We start from the raw sequence: 12,103 nt of genomic DNA on the forward strand, positions 1-12,103 counted from the left end.
AAGTGGAAAATGTGGGTAGTGCAACGAGCAACTTCAATCCTTTTGAAAACCAATTAAGTTTGGATTTGCTCTTAATTTTTCTCTAATCCGCACACAATCAAAATGAAACATACAGGCTCAAATACATAAATGCACCCCTGCTTAGATTTGGATGAATGTCCTTTAGCATTTATCTCTTGCAGAGAAACCGAAGGGTATTTGAAGCTATCTATCAACAGGATCCTCGCAATTATTCTGCCCGGATGTTTGACCACTTTTATCAGCAGCTCATTTAAATTGATTTGTTTCTTTGCAGAGACTTTAGACTTTAAGCGCAGTCCATACATTTATATGATGATTGAGACCGAGGTTTTTCCAAAAAGCTTTATGTTGCGTAGCTTTATGGATTCTAAACCCGCTTCTGATGTGTGTTTTGGATCACTGCGTTGCCACGGCAACACATTTTGTCAGAGTACCAACCATCTGAACTAAGATGTCACCCCCAGAGAAGAGAAAATTGACCAGGATCTTCCGGGAACAATTCGAAAAGTGCCGAAAAGGAAACCAATGCGCCAACAAACTATCGTTCCTACAGATCAACACGCTCACCGACATTTTACTGTCAGAGGAGACAAATATTAATCTTTTTACAACAGGGCCACTTTACTTCTTGAAGAAGATGCCAAATTTAGATCAGAACTTGTTTTGGAATGGAACGAAGCTAACGCCAAGTGTGTGGTTCGTCTGCCAACTTAAATCAGCTTTACTGGTATTTTTATTTTATTTTTTCAATGCTCTATTTGTCTAATCTGAAAGCATTCCTGAAATAATTATGACATTTACACTCATGTACAAATACACGGGTGTAAAGGCATGCGATTTCTGTTTGCGAGCAAGAACGAAAAATGATTCATGTGCAAGACACAGGGAGGGACAAAAAGCAAACAACAGCTTACGTGTGTGCTACGCTTACCCCAACTCTAGATCGGCTAATTATCATTTCTACTTTGTTTCAATTTGTTTGTTTTAAGATGGAGATACATCAGACTTTTCTCATTTAAAGATCAAGATCTATTTTCTAATTGAGTCTCAGGTATTTAGAATTAGAATCAGAGTAAACTGGAATGCCGTCAGAATTTGTGATCTAGATTCATGCAGAAGTACTTTTCATGTTAATTTTTGCTAGCTAAATCAAGCTGCCGTTCTAAAGTAATCCTACCAATCAGGGGCTTAATGTTTGCCAACTTTGCCGTTCTGGACTTGGAACCTTGGGAACCTGTTGGCTCTTTATTTTGAGTTTGCCAACATCAGTTTTTTTGACAGCGTTACCTTCAGAGGAGTGATCAACTGCACTCCTCTGGTATCCAAACCACAACTCTCTCAGATTTTCATGACCGAAAATATTTCCGGTCCGTTTTGTCTTTTCTCAACAAGAAGGGACACGGGAGCCATTACTTTACACACTGAGCTGCGTCTGACACGTAATTAAAAGTGTTAAAAACTGCAGGTGACATGAGGAATCTTGCAGACTGAAACTAAGCGGAAGCTGGCTCATACTTATGAAAAAGACTTTTTCCCGCCCGTGCATAATAATGATAATTGAGTTGAGAGGAAGGAACATTGTATTTTATCAAAAAGTGATCTCCAATATTAATTATGATGTCCCCCCTCTCACCTCCCCATTTGCCCTGCTCACCGTAAAAGGTCAATATTTAAATAAGTTATATCAGCGTTCTTGTAGCAAACATCGAAGCAAATGGATTTCACACTCGCAGGCTGAGTAAACAGAGCAGCGAAAAGATTTTTGATTGAAAAAAAGCCCCAGCAGATGTTACACTGCTTTCCCTCGCAAAAATCAATCTTTTTTTTCTGTACATATATACTTTTTCTATGAATACTACCTTTTTTAATATAAAGTTTAAATTGGAGATAAGAGTGGCAACAAATAATTAGAGAACGCCTTCAGTGTGTAATGCTGAATTTCCATTGATATATTTTGAGTTTTTATAACTGCAGCTTTTTTTTGTTGTTGTTGTTATTAATTTAGCTCTGCCTATCATAATAAAGCAGCGCGGGTCGGACCGAGCGTTTTCTCCACCTTATCGCGTCCGAAAGTGACACAGCATTACGAGCCTTCATGAACATGAGGACTTTGAACACATTAATCATTTCACACAGTTTTAAACCCACTTGTTAATATCCCTGCTGAAGACAATCGTAGTGCCGTTGACAGCTAAGTCATCACGCACTGTAACCATTACATGCTCGTTTTACTTCAACATGCTTCCATTTGGTTGATAGGATTTTGATTAAAGTATCATAAATACCTCATTAACGTGCTATTTTAGGTCCCACTCACCTACGCAGGGTTTCCTCCAGTGTTTTATAAGCCTGGCGGCCCACCAGGCTTTACTTGTGCGCCCACCAGGCTAAGCATTGCTTATTTATGTAAGTCTTTTTAAAATGTTTGCATTTTTTTAAGACTTTATAGCAGGCAGTCAGGTATTAATCTTCCAATAACACATAATTATCATGAGATATTTTCAAATTTGCTGTCAACTTTAAACACGTTTTTAACTCAAAAACTCGACAGACTTTGGATGAATGACTGCCCTATAGCCCAACCACCAAGCTTAGCAGGTTTTCTGGGGGAAACCTTGCCTACATTCAATCAATCAATCAATCAATCAATCAATCAATCAATCAAATTTTATTTGTATAGCACATTTCAGCAGCAAGGCATTTCAAAGTGCTTTACATCATTACAAACACAGAATCACAATGCAACATAGAATCAATCATTAAGTCAAGTTCCATCAATAAATTTGTAATTGATTACGTTTCAAATACAATTCTAAACAGGTGGATTTTCAGTTGAGATTTAAAAGAAGACAGGTTTTCAGCTGTTTTACAGTTTTCTGGAAGTTTGTTCCAAATTTGTGGTGCATAGATGCTGAAAGCTGCTTCTCCTCATTTGGTTCCGGTTCTGGGGATACCGAGCAGAACCAGAACCAGAAGACCTGAGAGGTCTGGAAGGTTGATACAACAACAGCAGATCTTTAATGTATTGTGGTGCTGAGCCGTTCAGTGATTTATAAACTAACAACAGTATTTTCCAGTGGAGGGACTTTAAAACTGGTGTTATGTGCTCTATCTTCCTGGTTTTAGTGAGAACGCCAGCAGCAGCGTTCTGGATCAGCTGCAGCTGTTTGATTGATTTGTTGGACAGACCTGTGAAGACGCTGTTGCAATAATCAATACGACTGAAGATGAACGCATGGATGAGTTTCTCTAGATCTGGCTGAGACATTAGTCCTTTAATCCTGGAAATGTTCTTCAGGTGATAGAAGGCCGACTTTGTAACTGTCTTTATGTGGCTCTGGAGGTTCAGGTCAGAGTCCATCACTACTCCCAGGTTTCGGGCCTGATCTCTGGTTTTCAGTTGTAATAACTGAAGCTGTATGTTGACTCTAGATCTATAACTCTAGATCTATAACTCTAGATCGTTCCTCTTTAGGTCCAAAGATAATAACTTCAGTTTTGTTTCTGTTCAGCTGGAGAAGGTTTTGGCACATCCACACATGTATCTATTCTAAGCATCTGTTCAGTGATTGGATGGGGTCAAAGGTCACCTGGTGACATCGTAATGTAGAGCTGTGTGTCATCTGCATAGTTATGGTAGCTAATATTATTTCCTGAGCTAGTGGGAGCATATAAATATTGAATAAAAGGGGTCCTAGGATTGAATCTTGGGGTACCCCACATGTGACCTTTGACCTCTTTGATGAAAAGTTTTCAATTGAAACAAAGAAATCCCTATTTTTTATGTAGGATTCAAACCAGTTTAGCACTGGACCGGAGAGTGCGACCCAACTCTCCAGTCCATCCAGTAATATGTCATGGTCAACAGTGTCAAAAGCTGCACTGAGGTCCAACAGAACATTGATACTATACTTTATTTATTTTTTATAAATCTAGCCCAAGTACCTCTTACCTTCTTGATTTCCTAGTAAATTCCCTATGGAACCAAATTCATTCCTATATCACTTTTGTAACCATGAGCTAATGAGTTGAGAAAAATATCTCAGCTCAACTTTATAAAATGTTATTTATCTTTATTTTTTTTTCAAGGGGTTTAGTTTTAGAACACGTGTCAAACTCAAGGCCTGTGGGCCAAATCCGGCCCGCCACAGCTTTTCATGTGGCCCTCTAGATTCTACACTAAACACTAAGTGTGATTAAATATTATGTTTTCAATCAAATCAATGCAGTTTTTCATCTACTTACTGCCAAATTATATCAATCAGTCCCCACAGTTTATTGAGGATTATAGCAGAAATTCAGGCAAAAGCAACAAATCCCCGCACTTTATTGCGTTATTACATAATTGGAAGTCAGAAATGGTCAAAAACTTTTTTACTTGTACTAAACAGCTGCCTCAGCCTTAATTGATGTCAGATTATTGTCCATGATCTATACAGTGAGTAATAAAACGCCACATTTACCGTCACAAATAAGTGCAAATATTTGCAAATATTTCCAAATTAGTGCCACAAACACTCTGATTTTTATCGCAAAAAAATCCCAAAAAGAATCAGAAAATCCTGGAGGGACTGAAAAGATGTTCAATAATATTATTTAATTTTAAGGATTCATTGATATTTTAACAGTTTGTGAACAGGTTTTATCAATACATTCTGGCACAACTGGCCCTTTAAAAACATTCATGATCTTGATTTGACCCAAAACAAAAATGAGTTTGACACCCCTGTTTTAGAAGAACTGGGAATGGGGGGCGTTCTGCACCGTCATGGCCGTCTTATAGCGCTAAAACAGCGTCGTCCTTCTCCACAAACTTAATTGCAAGTTTTAAAACTCCTGGCCTGCATGATAAATATCACACAGTCATATCTCTGCTGCCCTGTGTAGTGTGTTCTTAGCACTTGATTACCTCTTGATTTGAATCTGTGGGAATGTGTGTGAGAGGGTTTGGCTGCCAACGTTGCACTTTGTGTGAGAAAAAGAAGAACCGAGAAAGTTTGTGGATCTTTTAGGAGAGGAGGCCCAAAGCTGCCTCAGCTAAGCCCTGTAAAGCACCAGCTGGCAGCCGATGGCCCTGTGTCACTCCACTCTCACAGATTACATTCTCCCCCCAGCCTCTACCTCCTATGCTCTACTCGTTAGCCTTTTCCCTAGATAAGACGCACAGAGCAGAGGAAGTCGCTTTGACTTCGTATCTTGAGAACTTCCAAAGTAATTACCGACAGCGTAGTTAAGAATTTGCCAACTCGTTGCTCCCTAGCAGTGGTGTACGATGGATTGCAAAGTCAGGATTTCACACGTGTCTCATATGGGTTTAAAGTGACACAGGAGCACTAACACCAATGCGATGTGAAAGGAACAGGATACACGGTTTTTGAAAAGTTTTCATCCAGATCTGTTTTCTCAGATTTCTCTTGATGAAACTCAGAAGTTACCAACTAGTGTTGAGTTCTGAAACAATGTCACAATATTTAATTATCTGCTGGGGTACTGTTGAATCCACCATGTTCTCTGATCGGAAGAAACCTCAAATATTTTGTCTACATGCAAAATGCTACCCAGTGGTAGAAAGCTAATGTGGAAAGGTTTGCTATTCAGCTGGAAAATGACTCTAAAACAATTGCCAGAGCCACACTGGGATGTTTACGTCAAAGTATGTTTAAGGATTGCCTAGTCAAAGTTCAGATCCTAATTTGATTGTGAATTTGAGAGTTATATATAAATCTTTAGATGTTATCCATCCAGTTTGGATAAAGCTGAGCTCTTTTGCAAAAACTGGGCAAGAAAAAACAGTTTCTAATAGAGACACATGTGTCAAAAGACCTAAAACTGTAATTGCAGCTAAAGATGGCTCTTTTCTGTTGGCTCTATTTCTGTTGAAACCATTTATTATTTTCCTTCCATTTCATAAGCATCCGCTACTTTGCGTTGGCCTTATGTGAAATACCAGTAAAATAGTTGAAGTTTGTAGTTGTGGTGTGATCAAATCTAAAATAAATTGTTCAACAGGTAAAAAAATACTTCAGCTGGTTCATGTTGTTTTGAATCCCTGCTTCCTAAAATATCTTGGAGAGATATATTTACAGCAGAAAATGTTAGAAATGTGACATTTTAACGGTATAAAAGAAGGTATAACCCAGGGGTGGGCAATCCTGGTCCTCGAGGGCCGGTGTCCTGCTACTCTTAGATGTCTCCCTTGAAACACTCTTGGATCCAACAGCTGACTCACCTCCTAAGTGCAGTCAAGTTCTCCAGAGTCCTGCTAATGACCTCATTATTTGACTCAGGTGTGTTGAAGTAGAGACACATCTAAAATTTGCAGGAGACCGGCCCTCGAGGCCTGGAGTTGCCCACCCCTGGTATAACCCATTACAACGATGTTTCTGTTTGTGGACATTCCTGTATGTTTCACCAATAAAGCTCAATGAGCCGCTCATTTTGTTAAGCAGGGACTTTCAGGCGTTCACGAGGCAAATATGTTCCGAGATGAAGTCATTATGTAAAATTTAAAACAACTTGCATTGCCAGTGAAGCATGGCAGACTGAGAAAAGGACGAGCTCTTATTGCTGTGGATTCCTTGGGGATTTCAGCCCATGCATGTTGCAAAAACGTCTTCTGGCGTCCACACATGAGCTCGCCCTGCACCGTAAGAGTTTATCTGTTGCCTGGACAACCTCTGGTCTCCCAGCAACCAGCCTATATGCTCTCTTGAATCACCACAGAAGAGACAGTCTGCATTGTCGGACTTAGATGTCATTTTTTCTTATAATCCAGTGTGATGAGAGTGTTGTCAAACACTTACAAACAAAAAAAAAGTGCCGTAAAAATGTTATAATTTTTCAGCGCTGCACTGTGCCGACAGGAACCGCTTTCCAAACGTAAAACAGGAGCTATTCCATCAATTTTTAAAAGCCACCCCGAACCTTTGAGAGAAACACTAATTCTCACGAGAGCCAGTAAGTACACTTCACTATGTGGTGTTTGCTTTCGTGTTACTTTGATGTTTTGACACATTTCCCCTAAACCGAGGTGTTAAAAACACAAGACAGCCCAGAAACCCCGGTGTCCTCCGAGACAGCAGCGAGGTTTCCACAAGTCTTGTTTGGATGATGTTACAGCTGAGGTCAGATATTTCCATACGCTTCATAAAAAAGAGACACATTTACCTATTGCGATACCAGATTAAAATCTTTTCGCTTTAGGCCAGTTAGTTTTACTAAAGCCATTTTTATTTGCTAAATGCCAGAATAGCGAGAGACAGAATTTTGCCTTAATAAATAAATAAATAGCTTTAGGTTTTTTTTCAATCTCTAATACAAATCTCTCATAATTATGGGGTTTTATAGGAAAACATTTGAGTGATTCCGACTGACTTAAACAAGAAAAGCTTAATCAGATTTAATGTCAGACAGTAAAAGAATATAAATATACTTTTTTATATACCCCTTGTGTATTGATCTGGTTTTAAATGTATCAACTTCAAACAACAGTTCAGTTATTTAAAAAAAATTAAACTTTTTGTGTTATTTTTTTGTTTTAGAAATAACACAAAAATGACTTTATGTTTTATCTAAAGTGGCTTAAGATAATGTTTGGAGGCCGACCCCGTTCACTGCGAGACCCCGTTAACCTTCCTGCTCTTTGTGGGCAGCAGACTGATTATTGATAAATACCTACGTAATAAAACCCGTCTAAGACACCAAATTATCTTCCTTTGAAGACTAAAACTGATTCAGCACCTCAAACGCAAAGTGAGAGGAGGCTGCCGGCTCTAACTCACAGCTCCATGTGTGTGCAGCATGTGATTTTCTTGTCTTCTTTTTTTTCCTCCCTTTCTCTTTCTTTGGGAAAAAAAACCCCAGCTAAAAACATCTACCTCCGAAGCCGTGAAAGCACAAGGGCTTCTGGTGAGACTCAAAGGACTTCCAGTTACTGATGAATCAGATAGACTGCTAAAAACTGAAGCACCACTTTAAAGCTCCTTGTGGATTACAGTGGCACAGTGCGCAGTCGTGCTCCAAAAATGTTTAGCCGGTTTGTCCCTCAACGTGTAATTTTCAATACTCTGCGGCGGTCGAAGTAAAAATAACTTCAATTTTCCACATCCATTAGCTTAGACTAAACAACGGCGCTAGTCGAACGACACAAGTGCGTTTCCTTGGAACCCTTTTTTTCATTGTACCAAACCTTGTAATTCTGATGAAATCGTCAGGTGAATGAATGAACATGATTGCAACAGACAGAAAAGAAAAAAAAAAGTTGACTCAATATAACGACGACAAAAGAAAAACAGCGCTTTAAAGACTCAAGCGGCTCCACGTATGCATTCAGAAAGAGACGTTCAAAGACGGTGAAGCAGTCCTTATTCATCCGAAACATGCAGCGCGTTGTGGAAATTCATTGTTTTTCATCAAACGCGCATCGACACAGTAAACAAGAGCAGCGGAAAGGCGGCGTCTGGTTGAACCGCTCTGCATTTTTCAGTGAAGTCATGAAATGAATATGTGATGTGAGGGATGGCGTGTCGTGATCGATGAACAAATAATCCCTGTATTTGTTCAACGGCGGAGGATCACTTGCAGTTAAAAAGAAAAAATGCAACAAAGACAATTAAACCGTGTGGGAAGATAAATTAAAAAACAAAAATTGTCTTTGAAAGCAAAAGAGAAAAAAAAGTGAACCGTTTATGGTCATCAAGGGTTGGATGACGCATTTAAACTTGCTTTTATTTCAAAGAACAGAACAACTGCACCAAAAAGATATATTTTTAATGGATTTCAAAATCAGAAATTTGTTGTACAAGCTTGAATTGAATGAGGATTTTCCTTTAATCCACACAAGATAAAATAGTCATAGGCTTATTTAAAGGGATGCAGAAATCCCTTTAAATACTTGGCTCAGAGAAACCAGACAGGATTTGCAGCAATGCTTTCTCTCTCACTGGATAATTTAACGTTGTTCTTAGCAGAATATGGTAGGTTGCTTGCTTTTTAAGGTAAGATAAGGTAATTTTATTTATACAGCACATTTTTAAGCAACAAGGCAGTTCAAAGTGCTTAGGCAAACTCTGTACATTTTCATGCTTTGGAGCCGTGACAGAAGCTTAAAAGTAGCTTGTTTTAACCAGTCCAAAACCAGTTTAACGTGTGCTCAAGTTTAAACCGTTGAGCTGTTCAGGTGATGGGAGTTTGAAGAATTTCACATCACCGAAGGATAGATTTCTTTATCAGCATCTCAAAGTCTACGTCGATTTAAAACTTGAATAGTTATGCTGGAGTTCCCCCAGGTTCCAGTTTAGAGAACCGGTTTAACTGGATGTTCCAACATTACCACAGTCCCAAACAACTGGTTTCAGAATAACCAAAGCAGGCTAACGTTAAGTTGCCCGAACTCAACCCTTTGAAAATGTGTGTGCTGTGTGTGAAAATGTGCTTTCTGCCCACCGGCTGGGCCCCCGGGCAGAATACCACACAATTTAAATAAATTCCTCCAGTCTGTTTTATTTACTTATTTATTTATTTTTGCTTTTAAAAAAAAAAGTGCTCAAATATCAAACCAGAATTATGCCAGAAGCTTGTTGATAGTGCCAAGAGTGTGTCATGTATATAAATTGGGCGCGTTCACACACCGGCGAGTAAATGTTACCCCGACCTGCTACTGTTACAGCTTTTAAAATGGCATTTGAGCCGGACAGATTGCACTGTGGGAATATTTGGAGGAAATGTTTGTAGAGCATTTATAGAACTGTTTCTGTCTTGCATTCTCGCATATCTGCGACTGCTTCACGCGTGTGTCTTCCAAATAGGATCCTTTAGCATCTGATGGTCATAAAACCTGTTGTGGCGAGTCGATGGGCGGTTCGGAATAGGAGTCCACAGATTTTTTATTGTGAAAATGTTGACTGTGAAGCCTTTTGTTTCATTTTGTCGGGGAAAGATGTGGCGTCAGTTTTAAACATAATGGTGACTGAGCTGCAGATTTATGTACAAGTTGTGCTGGCGGTCGAACAAAAAGATGATTTGTTTTTGGTTTTTTGGGGGTTTTTTCCCCCGTCCACAAAATGTGCCGTTTGGAGTTTGTCTTGCCAAAGGCCTACGTTTGAATTGGGAAGACGGAGACAATCTCCCAGGTAGGCCACATTTGAAGTCACTGAATTATTGCTGACATTTTGGCAGCAAATACATTTAAGGGCTAAGAGTGTGTCTAGCTTTGCAGTGTAAGTTTAATGTTTTATTCACTGTCAATATAGCTGAACAGAGTGGGTCTTCTGGGATGAGGGGTTTGCCTTGCTCACAGTCATACTACAGACAAATGGTACAAGCTGTCACCTTAAGCATGGAAAGCTAATGTCCTAATTTATAACGTCTCGTTTTTTTATTTTTTTTATTTTAAGCCTTCAACAAGCTTCTGGCGTAACTCTGGCTTGAAATTTAAACACTCTTCTTGGCAGAACTTGAAGAGTTAATTTAAATGCATCGGTTATCTGGCACAAGTACAGCTTTTTCTCTTTTTTTGTTAGCATAGTGTGAACATTTTCTTCAGTGTTATGACGGACAAATTTTCCGTCGTCGGGGTCGACGGTGTGTGCCGTCATGGGGCCGACATTTGAACGCGGTTGGGTTTTCTGACGGGAGGAGCATTTATATTTGAAAAACACATCAAAACTTGAAATGTAAGGTATAAAACAGACTTGACATAAGCTTTGGTAGTTGTCCTGACCTCAATCTATAGTGCAAAATGAATGTACTATACGCTTAAAAACTTGTTTAATTGAACTCTGCTACTTAAAACGGTTAAATATCGAGGAATCCTTATTCCAGCAGATCATACAAAAAGTGTGTGTTCTCTCTGCCACTTACTAAGAAATATTTACCCAAATTATTAGAAGTATATATACATTTGAGACTGTGTGTATAATTTAGATTGTGTGGCTATTATTTCACCTAATTCTTGTTTTGTCTTCTTTTGTTTGTTTTTTTAAAAGCTTCTTATTCTTTCCTACGTCACCATTCCATCCTTCCTGGAAAAGAGTGGTTCAAATAAAGCACGAAACGTACAAACTTAAAACGGCACTCATGCCGAGATGTGTGTCGATGTAAATCTCTGGCTGGAAACATGCGCGGCTCCTTGTCCAGACGCATCAGCTTCGGCGGCAGTCGCGTACTCCAAACTCCGCCGAACGCACTCACATCCCATTTGGCCGCGGCCGTCATTAGTCCGCCGTTCGTTTTCTTTTTGAGAAGGACTGAGGAGAGAGAGAGAGAGAGACAGTGAGTTATGGTGAAAGAGAATGATAAATGATGGACCTCGCCAGACCCTCAGGTTACCAGTGTGAGGCTGTTACAGCTGGCTCATTCCGCCGAGATCTCATAATAAACATCACATGGGTAGTTTGGGCTGGCGGCTGCGGATTAAGCCAGAGCTGTTAGCTCTTTAAAGACTGCTCAATGCTGCAGCCGGCCAAAAATCTATTTATAGGGTGGCTGGAAGTGTATCAAAGCAGGTAGGTTGGGGAAAGCACCGGAGAGGGACAGTTTTAAGCTGATTTATGTCCTTCAATCAGCGTAATAACAATAAACTGTCAACTAACATTCTGCTTTTATTTGTAATTTATGATACGGTGCTCCTAATAAACCTGTGTTTATTTCTCCCCTGTCCCCCTCCACTCCTTCCTCCTTTTGCCACTCGGTGTCCGCTAGCAGAGCTGCCCAGCAGTCCAGGTGGCCAGTTTACGTTTCGTCCGCTCCCCCCTCCGCCGCCGCCGCCCCACGCCTGCACTTGCGCCCGCCCGGCTCCTTACACTCAAGTCAGCCTGCAGAGGAAGACCATGCCGACGCGGTGTCAGACCGGCCAGGGCGGCCAGGGGGCAGACAACAGCTCGGCAACAGACCAGGCGCAGCTTCACAACAGCTGGGTGCTCAACAGCAACATCCCCCTAGAGACCAGGTAACAGAACGCCACAAATGCAGCGTTTTGTGTCGCAGAGGAGGAGGAGAAGAAGAGCGGCAGATTCTCAGTAGAAGCGGTTAATGGGATTTTTGAACGATAAAGATAAATCCTTCAACTCGCTTGATTAAAGGC

General features: G+C 40.1%; 1 protein-coding gene across 1 annotated transcript in view; it reads left to right on the forward strand.

The window, feature by feature from the left end:
* Positions 1-12,103, forward strand: part of tenm1 (teneurin transmembrane protein 1) — a 287,438-nt gene that overhangs the window by 80,841 nt on the left and 194,494 nt on the right. Inside the window, exon 4 of the mRNA XM_028009863.1 lies at positions 11,725-11,968. Coding sequence (XP_027865664.1) covers positions 11,725-11,968 — 244 coding nt within the window. The remainder of the gene's footprint in view (positions 1-11,724; positions 11,969-12,103) is intronic.

The sequence above is a fragment of the Xiphophorus couchianus genome, chromosome 23, assembly GCF_001444195.1.
Source record: "Xiphophorus couchianus chromosome 23, X_couchianus-1.0, whole genome shotgun sequence".
In the NCBI taxonomy this organism is placed as follows: Eukaryota; Metazoa; Chordata; class Actinopteri; order Cyprinodontiformes; family Poeciliidae; genus Xiphophorus; species Xiphophorus couchianus.